The sequence below is a fragment of the Halichondria panicea genome, chromosome 3 (assembly GCF_963675165.1).
Source record: "Halichondria panicea chromosome 3, odHalPani1.1, whole genome shotgun sequence".
Taxonomy (NCBI): domain Eukaryota; kingdom Metazoa; phylum Porifera; class Demospongiae; order Suberitida; family Halichondriidae; genus Halichondria; species Halichondria panicea.
In genome coordinates, this window is record NC_087379.1 from 2,965,560 (window position 1) to 2,989,403 (window position 23,844).

A 23,844-nucleotide genomic window follows, 5' to 3' on the forward strand; every position below is an offset into this window, starting at 1 on the left:
GTTTAAGTTCGAGCAACCCCCAGATCGGATATCTTGGCTGTCATGTTGGTGGACAAAAGAACGTTGTTGGCTGAGAGGTCTCTGTGCACAATGACCGGTGTTTGGCCATGGAGGGAGACCAGACCCAGTGAGACGTCATGGAGGATGGAGAAGTTGATCTCATCAGGGAGAATACCGTAGCGTTCGAGACAGCTGGTCAAGTTGGTGGGGAGGAACTCCATGACTAGGATGGGGAATTGAGAGCCTTCCTCAAAACAGACTCCCAGAAACTGGACAATGTTGGGGTGCCTAGTTTGACTGAGCAGGTGACACTCCTCCAGATACCTTCGTGCTGCATGCCCGATTCCAGTCTCGTAGAAAACTCGGTAAAGCTTCTTGCCGGCACATTTCAGTCCTTGATACTCTAGCTCCATGACAACAGCGTAGGAACCGTGTCCCAACTCATTCTTGGTGATGTGAATTTGTCTCAAGATAAACTGCTTAAAATCTTGTGGATTTACCGCCATTGTTCAGACTCCTTGTCGCTGTATGAACAACCACGCAACATTAAATACGCAATCTAGCTAATTTTATAGCAATGATCTATGTTGCAAGTATAAAAGCATAAGCTTACAGGACTACATTCAGTAGATAGATATCTATTGAGTACGTGCATGTACATGTACATACAGTAGATCTATTTACAGTAGAATCTATATACATGTATAAAAAAACTCTTTAATCCATAATCATGCATCTTACCTGTAATTTGTAAAGCTTGATCCTGGTGAAGTTAAACGTACGTACCGTGACAGATCTACGTTACAGAGCTAGCTAGCCAGCTAAAGACAAGCATAGATATATACAAGAGCGAGAGGTCTGAGGTATATATATATCGAACTAGAGAGGACGTTGTTACCATTTTAATTATTGCATTCTAATCACGTGCACTGTAAACCGCGTGAATGTGTCGATCATAGCCGCACACAAATGCTCGGTGACGCGCCTGCGCCGACTCTCCATCACCTTATCTTCTGAACACAGCAAACACAGCACACACATTGAACACAGCCAAAACACAGCAGACACAAAAACACAGCAGACACAGTGAACACAGCAGACACATTGAACACAGCAAACACAGCAGACACATGCAGTGAACACAGCAGACACATTGAACACAGCGAACACAGCAGACACAAGGACACAGCAGGCACAGTCAACACAGCAGACACAAAAACACAGCAGACACAGTGGACACAGTCAACACAGCAGACACAGTGGACACACTGGACACAGCAGACACAGTCAACACAGCAGACACAGTGGACACAGCAGACACAGTGGACACAGTCAACACAGCAGACACAGTGTTGACAGTCAACACAGCAGACACAGTGGACACAGTGAACACAGCAGACACAATCAACACAGCAGACACAGTGGACACAGTCAACACAGCAAACACATTGGACACAGCGAACACACTGTCGACGTTGAGCACAGCACCAGAAGATAAGCCGATCGAGAGTCGGCACGTCACAGAGTATTTGATGATCGGCGCACGTCCACGCGGTTTACAGTGCACGTGATTAGAATGCAATAGGTAACAACGTCCTCTCTCTAACGGTTAGTAGTGTCATTGATGTTCTTCATGTTGGAGACACTCTGAACCATGTTGCAGCTTTATCATAGAGACAGGAGTGCCTGGGGTGCTTCTCACAGGGATCTTGGAGACAGGAGTGCCTGGGGTGCTCCTCATAGGGATCCTGTCTCCAGGATCAAGAGTGCTTCTCACAGAGACAAGATCAGAGTGCCTGGGATGCTTCTCACAGGGATCTTAGAGATAGGAGTACTTGAGGTGCTTCTTATAGGGGTCCTATTACCTTCAGGTCCTGATAACTTGGCCATAGGGGTACCTCCAGTAGGAGAAAAGGCTTACTTTGCTCTAGCTCTTCAAAGAATGTAATTAAAAGGTCGCAATAATTAGCTAATTAGAGCTAAGGTTAATCGTGTCCTCCCTCCTCTGTGAACGCAGAGGCAGAGGAGTTGGGAGGAAGTTGAGATCACGTGCAAAATATCAATAAATGTGCTGAGTCAGCGCTATTTTTTGTGTCTAGTCAGCAGTTTAGTTGTACACAAGATATCAAGAGCTAGAGATGAGCAGTAAAAGATCCAGAAGATCACGTACATGCCAGACTCCTGTTCATTCCAGGAAGAGAAGCTTTATCTCCGTAGATGTAGTACTTTGGCTAGGAGAAATCATAAGCAGGTGCAGTAATCAATGTTGTACAGCTTGGAGTGAGGAAGAAGTCAGACTGCTCATTTCCTTGATGACCAGAAGCTTCTGTGAAACTGCTGACTAGACACAAAAATAGCGCCGACTCAGCACATTTATAGCTTTAGTGATATTTTTGCACGTGTTCTCAACTTCCTCCAACCTCCTCTGACACAGAGGAGGCTCTGGAACCACTTGACCTTAGCTAATTAATTAAGGTCACTAATTGTATTTATCCAAACTTCTCTTGCAGACTACTTTTAATTATTGGACTAAATAAAAGCTATTACTAAAGCTACATAACATAATAGTATTAGTAGCTTTTTGTTATATAGCTTTGTTATCTCCACCGAGGCATCAGCACATGCAGTGCTTTCAATGTGCTATATAAGCTTATATATCTAGTGCATGCATCACTTTACACTTTGTTGAGAGCAAAAATGGTATCATTCATTTCTGTTCCTATATACCAAGACAATATCTTTTTGAATGTGATTAGTATACTCATGATAGCATTATAATTATATATACATTTGTACGCCATAAAGTATTTCAGTTTGAGGCACTTTCTATACTCTTGACGGCCATTGCCAAAGCTCCCTCGTACGTGAAGTTGCCCCCAATGAACCCACTGGAGTGAACGAACACACAGCCTGGGATACCACTCACACTAGACAGCTCCTCGTCTCGCAGACCACGCCAGGCAGTGTGAAGAGAAAGTCTAGGGAAATTAAGCAGTGGTTAATGCTAATTTAAAGCATGTACTGTATTGTAGTTAGATCCTCCTCACCTATTTTCAAATCCAGATTCATGTAGAGGTACTGCCTATGAGGAGCGAGAGATCAACGAATGACATGTGACCTTCTAGCAGCAATTCATGCAACAAGGAAAGAAGGTAGTTGCTGGTATAATAAATGTCAGGTCCTGTAGAAGTACAGACGCCTAGATTATGATCGGAAGAAGTACAATCAACTTATGCTGTTTTTACATATGCAGCGTTCAACATCTTCGTCATACACCCTCCACTACATGTGCTGTTCGATCCTGTTAGCTAATTAATCAATGGAAAGGTGATCAGTTAAAGTCTATTTACATTGAGTTCGGCCCCGGAAGTTATGTGGTTTTTTAGCTGGTTGGAGCTTATCAGTTCTACAGCATAATTATAGATAGTTTTGAAACTTTGTGAAGTATAACAAGTTATGACAACTTTATGAAGTCGAACTCAACACAAACGGACTTTAGATAGCCTAGCTAAATCTAAGTATCACGTACAGTAGACTGACGTCACGAATACCACAGCCACTTAAAACTGATATTCTGACTGTGCACCACAAGTCTCTACACGAAGTTTGACCAGCTTATTTTCGCCATACAAAAGTGACTGCTCGCGAGTCTATCTAAAAAGTATTCAGAGCACCCCCTGGCTCACCTGTACCCTCCATTTGTCCGAGTCTCCCTCCTTGTAGAGCATAAACTTTGCACTCTCCGAGAGGCCGAGAGTTCTCTCCAGCTCAAACAGGTGCTCCTTCCAGGGACATGCCTCTTCCAGTCTCAACACTGCACCACTCGAGTGTACCTGCAGACGGGAGCATGCAGTGCAAAATAACGAATAATCCAGAGGATAGTCAGGGTAAAAGGTCTTAATCAAAATCTGCTTTCAGAGGACTCTACCTTCAATCACGTGAATGTTCATTCCGGTTGGAGGCACCAAAGGAAGCTAGTAGATAAGTTGTCTGTAACCGTAAGACCTTTGACCCTGACTATACTCCTCCGTTTACAATCATAAATTGAATTGCTCCTTTAATTACCACTATTGGATGCATGAGTTAGGATTCCGTACCTCTAATCGTTTCTCGATGGCGCTCCTGACGTTTATCCGGGCAGGTAGCCACACATTCTGCAGTCCCTTCACACACTGCTCAAACTCTCCTCCCACCAGCTTCATGGCACACTGGAACCTAGCCTGTGAAAGGGGGAGGGGTTAAGTACACCACTCGTTACGACATTGCGCTGAAACGAAGGAACACATCCAAACAGCTAGCAATGGAACCACCTCAGATAAATTTAGGACTGCATTAAGAAAGGACACTGCATCTTACAACAGATACTGGTGCATTCACGTATTAAAAGCATTGGAGCAACATAGATAAAGTGAAAAAGCGCAAATACTCACACATTACCGGGGAGCCCGGGGGGAGGGGCGTACGTGCTTCACTAAACACTACAATACACCTACTGGTAGCCTCTAAACATGCTCTACCATGCTCCCAGTTTACATACATCAGCGTCTTTGTTTGTATCATTCCAGGCTGGATTGAGACGTCCCACTCTGCTACCAATGGTACTGGTCACTTTGTACCTGTAAGGAAAATACAACGATAATTATGATAAAGTACCGTATTACTAGAATATTTTGCGGGTGAAAAACCTTTGCGAATGAGCTAAATCAGCAGAAAATTTGATCCTTTGGGATCTAACTATTGCGTTCTGGCAAGGATCGTGTGTATTTACTAGTAATAATTTAGGTTTTACGGATTTTATTGTTGCGAATTGATCAACCCTCGCAAAATTCGCAAATGTTTGATTCTCGCAAAACATTCTAGTAATACGGTACATACAATACAGTAATGAAAGAAATGATGAGGAGCCTTGCATACTACGTAGTAGCTAGTCTGCCTGTAAAACGTTGACAATTAAGCCTAAGCCTAGCTTGCAAAAATGGTGTGAAGAAATCTCAAAGGGATCTGCCTGCCCACACTGGTCGAACCACCCCAAGATACATTGATTTAAACTGGCAGAACCCTGATCATCCATCCCGTGTGGCCCATAAGAAAACCTGTAAGCCACACTAGCAGCCACGTCCAGTGTGTCATACAGGATTTTGAAGTAGAGGGGGGAAATAGAAAAGTAACCAGAACATTTTGCTAAAAAAAAGGTCAACTGTTATTTCAAAACCCTGTTTTATAGTATGTAAAATTGCTAGCTATGGACACTCAGTCATACACTAGAACCTGAATGCAAAAAAGGGGGGGGGTTGGAGCTAGGGGGATATCCCCCTTTTCCCCTGTATGACACCCTGACGTCAATGGTCGTACATAAGACGGGTGTTACATGTGTATACTGTGTAGCCACAACACAGCGGAAGTACATTACTGTAAGACATGACCAGTGTTTTTGCAGCCTAAAAAATGTCTCACTCCGTTACCTCGGTGCTCCGTCTCTATCGCTGATACCATTGTCCACGGCATCCACCTCCTCTACAAAGCTGGAGTATGCATTATTGTAGAGTTCCTCTATCAGCTGATTGTCAGACTCAAGGCCTGGGGAGGGTAAAGGTCACCAATATCTCTGATAGGCCAAAAATAAAATTACAAATGACTAGTGTGCTTAGAAAATAAAAGGCACGCATGCACACCCCACATAAACTAGCTAAAACGGATCAAAAGGTATCTTTGTATCGCTTTCTGATTAAAATCCAGAAACCATCACAAAATAGTGTACTACCTGCAATGGTGGCTATGACACTTCGTCCAAAGTGCAAGTAGACCAGTCCGGCGCTGCTCAGTTTGGTGGTCCACGGCTTGCCTCCACTGCTGAGGCTGCTCATAGAGCCATTGAAAGACCTGGGTTCATAAAGAAAGCATTCATGAAATTAGCTACACAAAGAGATATAGACACTGTTTTGGAGGTGTCTACGAGATTTAGAAGCTCAAAAGTACGTACTACATGTACCTGAGGGATGCTAAATCACACGGACACTGACAAAACAATGTCTAACTCATTTAGATACTAGTGCGCATGCCCGTTGTTAAGTAATTGTATTGTAGTCAAGCCTCGAGGGCAAGGTTTGTGCATGGGCACACAAGTATCTGGACCCTGTGTCTGAAGCCCTCAAGGTACATGTAGTACCCTTGCTACGCTCGGGATACTAAAACAGTGCCGGACTTTTAAATCCCATAGACACCTCCAAAACAGTGATGCTATACAATAGTAAGGCAGTTCAATAAAAATTCGAATAGAGAGCTTATTGTGTTCATACGGAGTGGATATATCAAACTAGCCCTAGCCAATACTCATTACTGAGATGTGTGTGTGTGTGTGTGTGTGTGTGTGTGTGTATCACCGTTGATGGTGGTCGTATCTGTGCTTGCTAGGGTCATAGACTCCACCCACATCCACAACAATGTCACACTGCGACAGTTGCTCAGGATCTCGAGTACGGACAATCCTGCATCATGAAATATAAGAATAGTGAGTGGCAAGTTTATTGGCTATGGAATATCAACAAAGAAACATACCAACGTAATATAGAAGGATCAGAAACCAATTAAACTGAGACTGTATTTCTTGAGAGAGGAACCTCAGTATGTCAAGGACCCTATAACTATCAGGGACAGTGGTGAAAACTTACAATAACACCCCCTGAGATTAGCTATTTACCGTGCTTCTTCTAAAAGAGGTGCCGCTTTTCAATAATTACGATATTAGCTAAGGGCTATAATTACAGACAGAAAAATTAGATTTGGTCCTAAGAGGCCAAAGAGGCGTATAATTAGAAGGGCGCCTTATAAAACAAGTGGTATCCTCGATTCTAGGCCGCCCTAAACATCTTGGAACTCGAGGCTCAGGTCTGAAAGATGACCCTGGAGTGTTTCCTTGGCTTTCCACTGGGCCTTTTTGTGGCATCTACAGGTGGAGGACGATGCTTCTTATGTGGACGACGTGTCTCACACATCCTCAAGCTTTCTGAAAAAAGAAGTGATACTGGCCTCCATTTAGCAAGGCGCCACCAAAAATAATCTCTGTAGCCACATGGAGCTCTACATTAATTATGGATACCTCAAAATTACTTTTCAGTCTAGGTAGCGCATAATTACAACTATAAAATTATACCCAGCAACTTTCCATCACTTTTGCCCTCATCACTTTTTCCCTCAAAGCATACTATTAGTCACCTAGCATCTTTGTACTCCGGTAAGAGTTTGAGCATGTAGCAGGCGAGGGCTTCGTCACAATGAAACGCCCCATTGTGTGTGCCAATGAGGACACCTGAGCAGGACTTTTTTGGATTGGGCTCACTGGGTGCGGCCATTTTGAGTGGGTGAAGGGTTGCCGCTGAACACTGAACACTTCTATACAGCCAATGGAAAGTCTGGGGAAAAAAGTATTCTTAGTATGTACTCATGATATTCTTTTATCACATATTTACAGAGAATGTAACACTAAATATAAGCTAAATTACCTTGGTTAAAGATCTAGTCAGTAGTAAACCTGACATTCATTTTATAACAGTCTAGTAAAATCACTCAGCCTCCACAGCTCCAGCGATCCTTTACCATGCACATGCAGCATGCGCATGACCGCGCGCCTTGTGCGCATGCCCAAACACATGATTCGATCTCGGATAATAATTATGAAACTGCTTTAACAATAATTAATGCTTGCAACACATGAAGTGAACGATAAAACTGAGTGATATGCTAATATGTTGTTGAATTGATGAGTGGAGTCTATAGGTGATCAAAATGGTGCTATATACAAGACATTGAAACACTGAATTACAGTAAAGTATTAAAAAAATTATGACTCCAACATTTGGATAAAAAAATTTGTATCTAATTTACAAGCTATAATTACTTGATATAAAAATGTTGCTCAACAGTACGTGTACATGCGGTACAAAAAGTAATGGTGATTAGCACCATTATTATGTCTTTGGGAATTGTAGAGATAATTGTTACATCAAGTATACATGGAACTTTATGTCAGTTTTGTTTTCGTCAAAGAGTAAAGTTGATATCAATGTATCGGTGTAGTAGCTGGGGTACAGGGGCTGGAGAGTTGGGAGAGAGAAGGTTTTGTTTCTTTGCCGCTAAATGGATCTGCCAATAACTCATCAGCCTCGGAAGTCATAAAGTTAAGAAGATCGTATTCGTATTGAGCATAGCCAATGCTTTCAGTCCCGAAGCCTCCCATACCACATGGAGTTGGTAGTTGAGCAGCATAAGGATCAGCAGGGTAGCTAGCAATAAGGTTATCTCTCTCATGTGGTAGGTACTCGTAACTAACTCCAGTAGAGTTGTTACCTTGAGCAACGAGTTCAAGAGAAGCTGCGATATTGAGTGTGCACTCTGGGTCGTGTGTGAGTGGACTAGTGCATCCACTACTGGCGGAAGAGTGGGATCGAGTGTCAGCCATATGAGGTACATCAGCCATAATGGGACTACCAATACTGTGAGCACTAATCTGTGAGTGGGGACGAGAGAAGTCGATCTCAAGGTTAGGCTCCGGGGATGATCCTAGAGTGGAATGGGAGAGAGGGGAGCTCAATGAGTGGTGAGAGGATTGAGGTGTGAGGGGGTTGTCCATGTATCCAGCTGTGAAAGTTTCGTTCTCAAGTGGAAGAGTGGAGGGTACACTGCACGATGGGTGACTATAACTGCCATATTCTTGCTTGAAGAAAGAGTCGCAAAAATTATCAGTGATTGGCAGAAAGTTAGGGCTTGTTTGGGGGTGAGTAAGATAGTAGGCATCTGTGGGGTAGTCAGTTATTTGTCTTTGCTGTCCGAACATGTGAAAGTAACTGATTGATTTGGAGGGAGTCTGGAGAGGGGAGGGGGGAAGAAAGGATGCTTGAAATCCAGGGGGGCAGTTGTTGAAGTGCCTAGGATCAAAAGGTGGTGGTGAGCCTGTGGATTGACACAAGAGAAACCATATAATGCCAGCTCAACAATGCATAATACAATACACATGCAATATACAGCATACTGCATGCATGCCTAGCTCTTTCGATAAAACAAATCTCGGCTTATACCGTATAGCGCGAAATTTTCGAGGCACTTATATTTCGTGGATTGGCCTCTAAAAGCCATTTCGTTGCACAATGTTCGCGGAATGACTGCTTACCGGAAGCCACGCCTTTAGATCCTGCACGTTATAGCAGGTAAAGAACGATTTTCGTGGACTTAATTTTCGTGTGGATTGCTAACCCACGAAATCCACGAAAATTAAGCCCCTCGAAAATTTCGCGCTATACGGTAATTTGGTGCCTATATACATGTAGTTGAAGTACCCCCCCCTAAATTACAGCTTTAAGTATGTATTGCACAGTGTGTACGTGCACAAACTTACATCCAGGGATGATGAGTACGTTGCTGTACTGTTTCTCAACAGAACGATATTGCAGTAGCTCCACGACATAGCTTACGTACTCTTGCAGTACTGCCCCTATCATCCGGAATGACTCTGTACGTGGAGAGACAAACAAAGTGTAATATCACCGCTTGTGATTGAAACGACATCATGCAGCATGGTGGGGGTGGGGCTTTATCTACAGATTTAAAGCTAGTGTACACAACTCACCGAGGGAGTTTCCATTGTTCATCATGAGCTCTTGCTCAATAGAGAGGCTGAAGCAACTCCACACATTCTGAAAGTCCACTGAGAGGTTAGCCAACTGAGATAAACCCTTGTCGGCAGGCTGTAGAAAAATAGACATATTTAAATAGGTGTATGCATAACTAATTACATGCATACACATAAGACATGGCATTGCAGCATCGGTTTGCCTATAAATTATGACAAGGAAGAAGCCCTTTGCAGAAGTACACACACTATATTGAATCCCTTTCTAACTAAAATTAAGGTATCAAGTTTAACACGAATCGATATGCAAGCTGGTTTGATTTTGAAAAGCGGTTTGAAATTCAAGTAGCCTTTATAAGGCTGCAGTACACGTATAGAGATGAAGCCACAGACACATGCAGTTGCTATAGGAGGAACAGTTTCATGCTGACTTGCTGTTGTCAAGCAATCATGGCAGCTCTCAATTATCTCATTCTTATTGTTTAACAAAGCTTGAAAGAAGAAGGAACTCGAGCGGTAATCCAATCTGGCGAGAAGCCTGATTTGAGGAATGGCAGTTAGATGGTCTGACCTCTTGATGTGGTCAGATAGCTTCAGGAAAATAAAATACTCGGCAGTCTACGCAATTACTCGAAAACGGAAAATTACAGGCAACTATACGCATACTCTCTCTCTAGTAAACATATCGATTCTGTGTGTTTAAGTTTGCAGACTTTGCAATCAGAAATGCTATTGTTATACATGTAGGCAATTAATGCAGGAAGTGTAATGGCATCATCCTTACCTCTTTCACATTTCTCTCAATGACGCTGTCGAGCCACTCAAAGTATACTTCCAGTGTTGACTGCTTGATAAACATCTGCTCCAGCTCGCTTGAAACTGTATACAGAAAATAATGCATGTGATCACTTGGAACTATAAGAGCGTCATTGCGTGTTTGTTTAAGTGGGATCACCATGCAGCTACTAATATGGAGGGCACATGGCACGTACAGCATTTATGATCTCACACATAAAAACATAGACTGGATACTTAGATGATTGTTTACAACCAATTTTAGTCGTGAGTAATACAGTTCAATTGCATGCATGGATCCAGCTAAGACTTACATTCTCTGAATAGAGCCATTGATAGCTCTGAGAGATGTTGTCCGTTACACCTGGCCTGAGCAATAACAGTCTCTGTGTCCAGGACCCTCCAGTCGTTAATGATACACGTCATGGTGTCGCTGCTTCGTATCACGGTGCGAGCATTCTGCAGGGGGTAGCAACACGGGACGGGGTTAATGGCATACAGGCAGGCACCAAAGATGCATGTATATATTATAGTGAACTCATGCGCATCCAGAAGTAAAGGAGCAAGCAACTCTCAGCACTAGAATGAAAACCCGCAAACTTTATAGATTGAGAGCAATTGTTGTTTGTTGCTAATAAAATTCCATCAACTTCAAATTATCTCAATGATTGTTGTTCAATGTTTTCACAGGCAGTAGCTATAGTGCCTAGGGTGGGGTTGATCACGTAAAGCATACACTAAGAAATTACCCAAACGTCAGAAAGTCTACTAACTGAAGCCACCATGATGAAAGTTATAGGGTTTAGCATTACTACAGTCATGCTTGTTGTTACCTTTGCTATTTGCAGAAGTGATAACTCTTTCCTCAGACATTTGCCAAACATCTCTGCAGCTGCAAGAATAAATTATATTCAATTAATATTATTATCGACAAGGCAACATCAAAGGAGTTAGCTATAGGAAGGAAATGGAAACAAGACCACACAAAGTATCGATTAGCATGCACTCAAGATAATTTGTTTGCATGCAGAAGCATATACAGTTGAGGACTACACCCATACAAAAAGTATCCATTAACATGCGCCATTACTCAAGTTTTCATGCAACGTACTCTGTACTTTGCGAATGCCGAGAGGAGCTGGTAGGTCCTGGAGTGCAGTGAACAGCCATTCCACCAGATTGTGAGAGAAATTCTCAATGCTCTCCCTCAAGCTGCACAGACGGTCAATAAGGAGTTGAATAAAAAGATGCTGTATTATATAGCTATATACACACACATCAAACTATGTGATGCAGTAATGTGCAGTGCAAATATATTCAATGTGTATACTGTACCTTTCAGAGACTGATTGCAGGGTTGCAGGAATCAGCACTTCACAGATGGCCTGCATGGAGACAAGTATGCATGTAAATCCAGCATGGTATAATGAGCATGCAGGAAGCAGTAATACATTCAGCATTACACAACTTACCCTAATTACTATTATGTAATAGACATCTCTATAATCTATAAACAGCATCTATTTTTAAGCAACCACCCACATAAACACATTGCAATCTCATTCCAATGAATCAGTTTCAAATCTCACTACAAAGGCCCGGCTGGTGATGGGCTGATAGGTGATCTAATGACAGTGCTGCAAAGTGCCTGGTACTACCTTCACTACCTACACATGTGTCACATGTGAGAAATTTGGACGTTAATAGAGACTACAAGAAGCAAGTATCTATAGCAACAATCCCATTCAGTTAGATTGTGAGAATTAAAGGAAAATTTCCTTGACTTATACTATTAAGGTCGCACGCATGGCTATGTAATTAACTCCGCATGCAGTAACTAACCACAGACATGCAGCGTGCTGATTGGATAATTAGGCCCTGATGAATGTAAAATTAGCTGCTTGACTTGTCTCCTATTGTGATCTAACAAACGATATTACTAATTCCGTTAGCATAGCTGTCGGCACAAACATACACTTGAAGATCATGTGTTTTTGCATGCAAATTGGGCCAATAAAGCATTCCTGTCCGTTAGCTGTGTATAACTGCATGCTTGAGTGATGTGACAAACAAACCAAAAGTGGATTATTGCAAGTCGCTAACCAGAACTAATTATTGATGGCTTCTTCCAACAATGAGTGATATTTCTATGAGATCGCTCTAAGCTACGATCACCCTGGTGACAGAGAGTTTTCATAGTTAGCGCCTATCAAAGCTGAATGGTAATTGCAGGCGGTTGTCGAGAAGGTTTTCATCATTATTATTTTTGTTTTCGCCTAATAAACGCCTATTTCTTTCCCATGTTCTTGTGGACATTTTGAGCATAGCTTGTCATCAGCAGAACATGACATGGGCTTCACGCAACCATGCTCTAATACTGTGAGACCTACGAACGCACTGCTCATTCTGCACTTGTTGCCACTTTATAGACAGTTTCATTGAAAAATCTAAATTAACTCAATGGGGATGAGGATGAGAGCATAACTCAATTCAATGACAGGTAGTAAAACTACTTTTCACATTCCAAAACAATGCACTCAACTAAATTTCCTCAACTTTATAGCTATATACTTGTACGCGGTACTCACAGAATAGAGAATGAAGTCACAGACAACCACCAGGTCCACTGTAGTTTGGCTGCTGAGAATTGGAAGCATGTGTGCTGGCATGCCCTGCCAGAAGTGGACCAGGAAATCTTGAATCTGAGAAAATTTGATGCAAACAATTATTATAAGGCTGCTGAATCGAGACTACACGCAGGAAAAACAACGACGGTTATATGAATGAGATCAAACGCTTTTACAGGAAAACAATGTGTATTTCCTTGTAAACAATAAATTATCTAAACAGGATTTACTAATACTCACTTCTTGAAAGTTAATCCGCACAATAGCGTCCAGTATTCTCTGACAGTGAGCTCTGTACATGAGCAGGAATGTTTCCACCTGTGTAATTGAAGAGGTAGAAGAGTAATGTATGAACTCAGTCTGGTGGTGGTTCTTGTTTGATAACATGGCACAATTGCACGCACTTGAAGAACAAACAAGCTACTTATTCTCCGTGACAACCAATTGGCATCTATCCCAGTTCATAGCCCATTATGCCAATTTAGTTTTCACTGACCACAACTATTTTTAAATGAATTTCAAATAACTATTGGCACGTACTCATGCAAGCTACTACACAAACACAACATAATAATTATCCCCTGGAAGCACAACGCAAGGCTTCCTTGCAAAGTGCAGTGTGTAACGTACAGGCTAAGCAGCTAGAGAGCAAGAGTGAGGTCACACTGTGGCTAAGTTGCTAAACCACAATCATCCGAAATAGAAGCATAGGCAGTGCTATGTTAACTGCAATGTCGGTTAAAGTGTGGGCAAATAAGAAAGTTGATATTCATCAGGTAAGAGTACTTCCTTATTTAGAAGGTTTCAAATTCCAGGGAATGCTTTGTATGAGCGCAGTGCTTCGTTTTCTATCAAAGTATTCGATCGACACTATAGCTTAAAATACACTACTCCAAGATGATAAAGATAGCTACAGCATTATTGTGAATGTCCTATCAAAGTGCATTCACTACTTGCTTTATATTTTTAAGTCTCAGGTATTCTCACCTTATCAACGGGAAATGGCTCTGTAAATTTGAGGTCTTTGATTTTGGGAAACTCTGGTAAAAGGATACCAGTCTTAGCGCTGGGGTTGTACGTCTGTCCCGACTGTGGAGGAAATAAACAAAAACAGGATGAATGAGGACTATTAATCGATGATAAGTCGATGTTTCAAAACGTTGTGGTTAAGTTTAATAGTCAAATACATAACTGGCATTCCAATAAAACCACCGACAATGAAATATTTATTACACTAGGCTTCTGTGCACGTAAACTGGAACATTTTTCCCAATGTTGTTTGATCGGTAGGAATGTTCACCCACCATGCAGTGAGTAGTGTACGGCTGAGTATGTGCAGAGTCGAGTAGTGTGTATACACTTTGACTATTATATCACAGCATGTGTGCAATCTTTATGTTGTCCGGTACTACCGGTGGTGCCTGGTACAGTTCCAACCAGGATGTGCTCATTGAACTTTAATCGACAAGACTCTAGAGCTCCAAATATGATACCAAACCCCAAGTTTGCACATGCATGAACACCATTATATTAATACCCAATCCAATGATTTGTAACGGAATAATTCCATTAGGGTCTAAAATGATGATGATGATCCCTCTCACCTCTCTCTTAATGCAAGCATTTGAGAAGCGAGTGAGGCCCTTCTTGGAGTAGGTAGAGCGGAAGTAGATGGAGGTCTCCTTGATGGCCAGCCCGTAGTAATGGTACTTGGACTGTCCACGGGTGCCCAGGCGTCTAGTTCGAAGATTGGGGAACTTGAGACGAATTATCTGCAAAGACGCAGTAAAACCAGGCAGTAAATAATACCGATCAAGATTCTGGTTTGAAGGTGTTAGTGGTTGATTATACCATATTGACAGTCACACACTACATTGAGAATTAGTAACTCAATAACTTATCATCAGTTCACTAAAGGACAACTGCTTTTTTATAATGCTACGACATGATTTAAACGTTATACTTTTGAACAGTTTAAGTAGTAGGTTTCTTCAGGATTGAAAGGATTACAATACTATATTCAAAAACCAATTTTTTCTTGAATTACAAATTCCCCTCACCTTTCCAAAGCTGGCGGCAGAGGATGGTTCGAGCTGGTTCCTTTTGCAAAAGTCCTGGTAGTGAGTATAAAGTACACTGCGTGGCAGACAGCCGCCAGGGGTGTCCTCGTAATTATCACCAAGCCTGAGGGAAGGAGAGGAAGTGTATCAAATAAAGTATACCGTGCTCATTGACAACTACATGCGTTAATTTTAGCGAATCACACGAGAGAAACTTGTATTTGTATCGCATACTATGAGTCAAAAACCATTGAATGTACCATTTCATGATGAGGGGGCTTGAGCATTTTTTATCCTTTGGTGTTCTTGGTCTTGGGCGACCTGAAGAAATGAATAATAACAGTGATTAAAAACTACAGGGTAAAGGTGACAGTATCAAACAAACAACTTCAAAACAACTCCGTGTAAACTTCCACAGACACTGCGGACAACATTGAAAAACAAGGTAGGACCTAAAACAAACTTTACCCTTAGGGTCTGAATGCATGACAAATAGACGGAACAGAAATCAGACCGTACTTTTCTTTGTGACTTTGCCGGAAGATGATTTTGGAATCCCTGCTCGATCTGTGGCACCCTCAGCAAAAGGGGAGGAAGGTTGCGATCCAGCTGCTGGGGTAGGGGAGACCAGGAGACCGAAGTGATCAGTCACCACGCATTCCTCATAGCATCCGACCTCTTCAGGTGACAAAGTGGGAGTCTCAGAAGACATTGTGATGTGTGGGCTATTCGTTGGAAGAGAATTTGTATGAATTGCTTTGTAAGCGAGGATAATTATTTAGCAGCAGCTGTAAAAACAGTCAAGCTGCAATGGAAAGAGGAGAAGTCAGTGATATGTAGATAGACATTGTAGTGCCTGCAGGCAAACCGCAGACAGTTTGCAGCTCTATGAATATCATTTAACTACAATCTGATAGTAAACAAACCACGTTCAGCTAAAAGGCCAGCCAAAGCGGCGCATAGACAATACAAACATATCTCTTCTACGCTACTTAGACTTGGTGCACATAATGCTGCAGCTAACATGCAATGAGAAATGAGTACCGTGAAGCAAATTACTAACACTACGTCTAGCTAGCTAGACTAGAGATGTCTAGCTAGGCTTTATTACTGCAACTTACCAACTGCAGTAAAGTGAGCTGTCGCAGCCAAGGCTTTAAGAGAGACCTGTGCAGAGTTACTACTCCCCTAAGAGAATGAGCTGCTTGGACGACGCAGGGGGTAATTTTATATCAAACAGTGAGCCCTGCCTGAGGCAGTAGTGACCATGTGGCTTCAGGAAGTGTAGATTCTAATGCGCATGCTCACAAAACTGCACAGTGTCATGAAAATTACCAAAGTCATAAAAAGTGAGCATAATTCAATCTCTCTATAGCTGTATATAAGTGATGTACTTTCCAAAGTGTTCTAGGAAGCTGTAGAGTCCCGAATTTTCTCAATATCAGATCATGCATGTGGTGAATCAACTTGGAGTATTTCTGCCCATCAGTGGAGGGATAAATCCGTTCAAAACCACCCTTATTGACAAACTCTCGCTTTGAGTCAATCAGCTTTTGCACCTCTTTGTAGTCAATACAAGCAGTGTGATGGTAAAGATTGCAGAGAGGGCCAGGACTTAATCCGACTTTTAAAAACTGCAAATCTGCGATTAATTCATCAACTGCAGAATTTGGCTGGAAGAGAATTTGTAGCATATCGTGCATCAGTCCATACTTGGTAGCAGTGTATGGATTATTAGGATCTGGAGGTGCTCCTAACTCATGTGACAGCTGCATCGAAGGAAGGCCATTTACCTGCAGTGGAGAAAAAGGAATTTGAAATTTGAACGCATGCATTAATTGCATCCTGCTTCAACTATAGAATGGGTTCTTATTTGCTGTACATGTGCAGGCAAGGTATTTAGATATGAAACTGTGACATAGGTAACAAAACCACAACTCAGGTTGTCACATACACAGATTACTGCAAAGAGCTGGTGTTCTCTTACAGATCCTTTCGAACACTTGATACTATACGAGCACACAGCTCTTCAAAGAAATATCAATTATAGAAAATCAGAAAACATGTAAGTACCAAACCACAACATTAATAGAGTAACAAGCTGTGTGAGGCAAATGCGGTTTACGTTTTCTGAGGACAGCATCAACAGAATCACAAGCTCATTCTGTGCACTTGGGACTCTTATTCACACATTAACAATGGTTTCTACACTCGGATCAAATAGCAAGAATCACCATAAAGGCAATCCTTATAAATGACAAGCTCTATATAGCACTCATGGTCAAATGTCATCATTGGATACAAATGCGTACAGGTGCACTGTTTTGATGATTATTGATTGCCGACGATTAAATCGTTAATTAATATGTAATTCTAGTTGAAGGGGACACATTACTGTGATAGAGGTCTAGTAGGTGAAATAGCTCATTATTTTTCCATGCCAATTGCTGTAACAATCAATGCATGATCACGTAAATTATGAACGGACTGTGGAGAGGAAGTATACTCGTGGACATGGTGAAAGTTAGCCAGTGAGCTCAACAAGGTGCATACATGTATAAAAAAAAAGTGCATTTCTGATATGTGAGATGACATGGGAAGCAGTTGGATCGGTGAATATGATGACAAGCTAAAAATTGGCTTCACTGGCACTAATTTGTATTAGACGGACAGTCAATATTTGAGTTCATATAGACTTCCTTATAACATGTTAACTATACCACTTACCGTGTACACAGATGTTTGTAGACTGCAACAAGTACTACATAAATCTTAAAATTAATTCTGATTCTTTTGTGGAACCATTAACACTAGCACGTGCTATACATACTATTATTGTGTATAGGAGTGTGTGCATTCCAATTTTGTTACTCACAAAAACACTGCATGACCAAACTAATCATGATGAAATTCCTGACTAGCACATATACAAATTTAGCATATAAAAATGTACCCGCCTGTAAAAATTCAAAGCACTTAGCAAAGCTGACACTTCATAGCTTAGCATGGTTTCAACCACAGTGTATGCACACATCTTTTCACCACAAAGATAGAAGACATAGTCTGTGTTAAGTATCCCCACACGCACACAACTACTTACTCGCCATGGTAACTAAGAGTTAGACAACAATAAGTGTACTTCACTGATGATTGAAACCATGATGTAACAGAGAACAGGAAGTGGGCAGCTAAAATGGATGAGTTATGTAATTATGTATACACTCTGTACCTCTCAAATCGAATTAAGAGTAGGAAACTAAAATCCTAGCACTGCATACAGTGAAGTGTTTTATAGGATCGTCCCAATTAACAGAGCTAGAGCGAGGTTACTCACTGCATGAGCTCAGGCTCCTAAATAAGAACATGCAGGCACAAAATGAAGTGTAGTAGTTTCAGAGGATCTCTGTATATACTGAGAAACCCTAACCGGCTCAGAGTAAGAAACAAGACAGACTCCATGCAATTATAGTTATTTTATTCGGACACACAAATAGTATTGGATGGACATCTGTTCATGAGTACTAGCTATAGCAAAACATTAATGTCTTAACAAGCAAAATGTAACAAAGATATAATCACAACTATACTAGCATAATAATTATTTTAGAGCAGCCGTTAAAATCAACTTAGGAAGCGATTTAAGAACAGATCACAAATTAATGACATGAAAGCAGAATTCATCGAAGCCCTAGCTTCTAATAAGCCATGCATTGACCTAATCCAATCTACACAAATGTACGTCTTATGAAGCCATTACCCTATGACATAAAATCGCACATTATAAATTTGATTACATGTATACAGATTTGCTAAAAAGCACACAAAAACCTTTGGCCGGACAAGCATTTTGAGACACCAGTGTATCTCTATCCCTAAGGGTAGATGGTACACGACATGCAATGCTATACATAACCTTTTTGCGAAAATCAACCTAAAGCTAGGAGTCTCCCCGAGATAGTGAGTATATATAATTACACAGACAAGGTACTCAGCTACTGATTATACTGAACACTACCATGACTTTGTTGCTGTACACATGTGAACCAAAGGCATAATCAATTTTTGATTTTTGATTACATGGCATAGCTAACTCCATGTACACACGGGGTTATGAATCCCCTCAATTTCCCACCCACATGCTGCTGCACTTTTCCGCATAGGGTGGAAACACGAGCTGAGAGAATAGATCATGTGGTTTATTTACGTACAACTGAAGCAATGCATCGGCTGATAAAATATGAAATTTTGATCCATCAAAAACCAACAAATTACGCACATACAAGCACAAGCATATCCAATATCCAGAGGCAATTTGTGGTAATATCTGTCAGGTTTGTGGTCAGGGAAACCTATACACTGCTCTTAGCCTTCATAAACAAGTAATTGATGCAGCTGGTTCAACAAACGGTACTCCATAATATCTACTTAGCAAAGGAAATTGGCTGCTTATAGACACTTAACATAAACTCTAGCTGGTAATTTCCCTAAATATAGTATTAACACAAATTTGAGGGTCAGGGGGCACACTTATAGCCTAAGAAAGTTGATGGTGAATGTGACTTTACCTGTGTACATAATTATGCATGGCTGTATACTCACACATGTCACATGCATACTTACCTCAATCACAATTGGTTGAAGGTTAGAGTCGATGATCACGTCCACTCCGAGCAACTGGAAGCAGTTGTGACAATCATACCCTCCGAGATTAGCCGCAAAGTGCTTGCTGAATCTGTACTCTGAAGTCAGTAACGTTCTCACTATGGCTTCATTTAGATTTTCAAACACCCTATCGCTGTCGACTCCTATATGATCAAAGTAATTTTTCAGCTTCTCAAAAGTCCAAGTTAAGTTTGCCAAATGTGTGTACTTCTTTCCGATTGAAGTATTGGTGAGAAATTGCTGTTCCTTCCCACCTTTTGTTGCATTTCTGTCATATTTACTTGACGCGAGCCGAACCAGCCCCTCTTTGTAAATGTACGCTCTCAATGGAGTTATGGATGTGACGAGAACGTACGTTCTAAAATCAAACTTCTTCCCATTCACTAGAAAAGGATCCTTTAGTAGCGGTTGAACAACAAAATTGTTGAAGCTCTTGTGTTTGGCAATTTCATCAAATGAATTAACCACAAATATTCCATGGCCCTCCCCCTGCCCACTTGGTTTCACAATCCAGTTACTTTGTTTCTGCTCCATCACTGTCTGCAGTTTATCTTGATCCATAGGCAAAACCCAGCAAGGAAAAGTGAAATTCTTTCTTCCCCGATAAGAACTGAGAGCTTCTCTAAGAGTGTAACAAAACGCGTCTTTCTTCCACAGAATATCCCTCAATCCATGGATTTGGTTATATTTCTGAGCTTGTGATAAAAGACGGAATGAGCTTGGTTTAATGCAGTGCTTATCTTGTGATTGAATTCCAAGGCAAACAAAGACAGAGAAATCCGAAAGCTTGACAGAAGTTCGAAAAGATTGCTCGATTACTTCAAAGCTGAAATTGTTGTAGGCAAGAGTCCAGCCTTGTAGATCTCTTTGTGCATAATAACGTCCAAATGAGATGTCTTTAGTAATAACTATGCCTCCTGAAATTGCACGATGAAAGAGGACAGTAGATTCGATATCGGTAAGTCTTGTCCTCATCAACGATTGCTGCTCACTCAACTCATTGTGAAACTGAGGATGCATGGAAACTGACTTCTTTTGTCCAAAATGAACTGTTTTGTGCTGTGTGTGGAGATTACACGTCTTGTCGGAGAGTCCCTTTTCAATTAGACCTGGGAGGACCTTGATAATTGAGACAGTTAGTGAGAGAGCAGAGAGGATGAACGCAGCCCTCCACAGCCAGTGGGGAGACATGTTTGCACAAAGATCAGAGATCTGTCAAGCTGCATGGGAGAGAGAAGAGAAGGCTGGCATTAAAGTTGGAAAATACCTGCAGTTTGGGGGAGGAGCTAGCTCAGCTCTAGGCCACACCAATGTACCAATAGCTAGTTTTCAGCTCTTAATCTCTTTATTAACATAGACATAATAATTATACGTAGCAGGTTCTTACATGCAGACATAGTGATTATTCTCTTGAATCGATCGATCCACAGTGGCTAGCTAGCTCGATCTGCCATTGTATTCCATGTACCTATATAAAATCCACCCCCAAATGGTCATCTACATGGTAAAGATCACACAAACAAAAAGCACAACTCTACATGAAATCTCTTATCAGACTATTTTAATCAGCGTGGATTCGAGGCTACTCTCAGACTGAATGACAAAATCTGCAACAGGTGTATGTATAGCCATTAGTGTTTACATTACAGCACTTCATACTTCAAGTCACATCCATGAGAACGATTGTGTTTCTGTACTGTATTGCGACTGTTCCTGATGGCCGGACGATCGATCGACTACATGTTCATAAATAAGGGTATGGGAGGATCCTCAGGTTTGTCTGTATAATAATTATAGTGCATGTGGAACATGGTCAATGGAATTCCATTCTTCCACTTTTAATATGAATATCAATTTTGCTATAATTATAGGATTGGCCGGGGAAACACTAAAAAGCATAGAAACAAGAAATCAGGCGAGAGCATAACTCCAATCCGTTACAACGTCATGAACATGGCTCTGTGCAGAAAAGTGTTGATAGAGTAATAGAGTAGTATCGTGCACTGCATTATACACATCTGTCATTCATCACTTCCATGCTAAAATAGATAGATGGAGTCAGTATAGCTGTGCTCAATAATCCGTTACAACATCATTCACATGTACATTTTCACACAACATTTTATTAAATTTGTTCAGATAATTATATATAATAATTTTTCCACCTATACACTAATTTTGGTGGTTTTCCCGGCCAATTCTATTGTTGAGTGTTTAAGTTTTGTGATGAGTTTCCCTAATTATAGTCGAGTTATGCTCTCACCGGATTTCTTGTTTCTAGGTGTTTCCCCCGGCCAATCCTAGCAACTTTTCACATTGCAAATGTTTTTGTGGTACTTGTAATACATACGGTATAGCGAAGACACCTAACTAAGTAGTGTACTGCATGGGTCACATATGACTTCAAGTATAATTATGGAAAAGAAGTGCAGTTCAGCAGCAGGATTGTTGTACTGACAGTAAGCCAATCGTTTGTCTCCTTAGCCTGACATTTTTTCCACGGTGCCAGGCAACACGGATGACTATTCAAGGTCGAATCCGTTCAGTCTCTCTTTCTTTAATGTATGAAACTTTCGATAATTCTTGGGCACACTTGCTGAGTAAACATGATCTTGTACCAGTGTTCGTTGGATAGTATGGATAGTATGCCCTGTTTGTCTCATATGGACGATCTTTGGGATCTGGGAATAGACAGTGTATAACATAGTGTCTGAGTGCTCGTTTCACCTCTTGCAATTCGGTTATTCCTTCGTACAAGTGTACAGGATGAACTCTGATGAACTCTTTTAGCAAATCCAGCAAGGCCAGATGTTGGCCAGATGATAATTTCCATGAGCTTGTACAGTGGGGAGTAGGACATAATATTTTGCTGTCGTCTCCACTTCCAGGGCTGCAATTAATTGTTATCTTGGTGTTTCTCTAGATCGAAGTGAATGGTTGCTGGCCATGGTTCAATGGAACCAGCAAAATTAAATCAACTTGTATACGTGAATGTGTGCTGGACAGCCCACTTTGCGTGTATCTTAATTGGAGACATGTTTGACTGGATGTCTGACCAAACTGGCAGTGCTGTTTTCGAAACAATAAATGATTGTGGCCTATTATGATAACACCCTTGCCTAGTGCATAATAATTTACAATTATACTGCTGTAGACTGACTTCATTACTTACTTTGGTATTAATAATGGTGTCCCCCTGCACCTGTTTGGATATAGCCTGCTTACTTCAACTGCCCATATTTTTACAGTGCTCAATTTCTGTATTCATTATTCGTATCTCATGCAATAGTGTGCTTTGTATCTTTATTTGTACGTAACCAACTTTTTTTTAACTGTGTAGGGCCCTCAGCATTTGTATAAAACTCATCCTGGACGTGATGAGGAGGCTACTGCAGGTGAGTGTAGAGATTGATTATGCCTCGGTGCGCATACGCAAGCGAGGTATACGGTAGTGTGTGTGTGTGTGTGTAGACTATTTCAGCTGCTCAAGGATCAATGAAGTGCAAGTAAGAGTTTCTATAGGCTTCTAGTCATGTTTTCTTGGCTTGCTATTTGTGGATTTGCAAAATAAAGCTTCGTTCTCGAGTTATGCCTAGTTTTGCTTACTTGAAATGCCATTGCAGCCTTTTCAGAAGAGTCTGTAGCAAAACTTGTTTCACCGAGTTTTGCTACTCTACTTAGTAGTTAGCTCTGCACTAGAACGCTAGCTATTGGTAGCTGCAAGAGTGAGAAGAGAGCTGCAAGGCTCTGCTGACTTGCAGCCAATAGACTTGATTTTTGGCATAGATCGTTTTTAACAACAATCATGGTCGATCATTACCCACTATTTGAGTTTCCGATGCAGCAAAAATAAAAATTTTCGTCATGATAATTATAATCAATGTGTGTATAAAAGCTAGCTATTAGTAGTTTTATGTTATGTAGCTTTGGCACCTCCACCGAGGCATCAGCACCCGCGGTGCTTTCATTAGCATCAGTAATTCTTTCCTTATATATAGCCCTATGACTCTCACATTGGATTGTGTGGTTATAGTCAATGGTATCGTGCAAACAAGGGACCCCAAGCAAGGGACCCCTC

At 41.3% G+C, this 23,844-nt stretch overlaps 4 protein-coding genes across 5 annotated transcripts; all 4 read right to left on the minus strand.

The window, feature by feature from the left end:
* Nucleotides 1-2: 2 nt before the first annotated feature.
* Nucleotides 3-2,541, minus strand: LOC135332977 (uncharacterized). Its single transcript, XM_064527918.1, has 2 exons — nt 742-2,541; nt 3-524 (listed from the first exon to the last, which is right to left on the minus strand). The coding sequence occupies exon 2, from the start codon at nt 504-506 to the stop codon at nt 3-5; it is 504 nt and encodes a 167-aa protein (XP_064383988.1). The 5' UTR covers nt 507-524; nt 742-2,541.
* Nucleotides 2,542-2,724: 183 nt separating this feature from the next.
* Nucleotides 2,725-7,615, minus strand: LOC135332973 (MYG1 protein C27H6.8-like). The gene is made up of 10 exons (XM_064527914.1): nt 7,500-7,615; nt 7,213-7,409; nt 6,381-6,485; nt 5,762-5,880; nt 5,463-5,577; nt 4,538-4,616; nt 4,098-4,220; nt 3,687-3,833; nt 3,048-3,082; nt 2,725-2,978 (listed from the first exon to the last, which is right to left on the minus strand). The coding sequence occupies exons 1-10, from the start codon at nt 7,533-7,535 to the stop codon at nt 2,810-2,812; spliced, it is 1,125 nt and encodes a 374-aa protein (XP_064383984.1). The 5' UTR covers nt 7,536-7,615; the 3' UTR covers nt 2,725-2,809.
* A 53-nt stretch (nt 7,616-7,668) lies between these two features.
* LOC135332959 (transcription factor RFX4-like) lies at nt 7,669-16,361 on the minus strand. Of its 2 annotated transcripts, none has more exons than XM_064527893.1 (16): nt 16,226-16,361; nt 15,624-15,909; nt 15,365-15,425; nt 15,105-15,228; nt 14,649-14,816; nt 14,032-14,133; nt 13,285-13,362; nt 13,006-13,119; nt 11,753-11,802; nt 11,529-11,629; nt 11,251-11,309; nt 10,732-10,876; nt 10,407-10,501; nt 9,620-9,737; nt 9,389-9,502; nt 7,669-8,946 (listed from the first exon to the last, which is right to left on the minus strand). In XM_064527893.1, the coding sequence occupies exons 2-16, from the start codon at nt 15,814-15,816 to the stop codon at nt 8,057-8,059; spliced, it is 2,412 nt and encodes an 803-aa protein (XP_064383963.1). In that variant the 5' UTR covers nt 15,817-15,909; nt 16,226-16,361; the 3' UTR covers nt 7,669-8,056. The 2 variants fall into 2 exon arrangements, with proteins under 2 accessions (XP_064383963.1, XP_064383964.1); XM_064527894.1 differs by having other exon boundaries at nt 15,624-15,829; nt 16,226-16,347.
* A 60-nt stretch (nt 16,362-16,421) lies between these two features.
* On the minus strand, nt 16,422-21,292 carry LOC135332965 (tubulin monoglutamylase TTLL4-like). Its single transcript, XM_064527902.1, has 3 exons — nt 21,154-21,292; nt 19,725-20,986; nt 16,422-16,897 (listed from the first exon to the last, which is right to left on the minus strand). Exons 2-3 carry the CDS (start codon nt 20,955-20,957, stop codon nt 16,445-16,447), a joined length of 1,686 nt encoding a protein of 561 aa, XP_064383972.1. The 5' UTR covers nt 20,958-20,986; nt 21,154-21,292; the 3' UTR covers nt 16,422-16,444.
* Between the last annotated feature and the right edge of the window lie 2,552 nt (nt 21,293-23,844).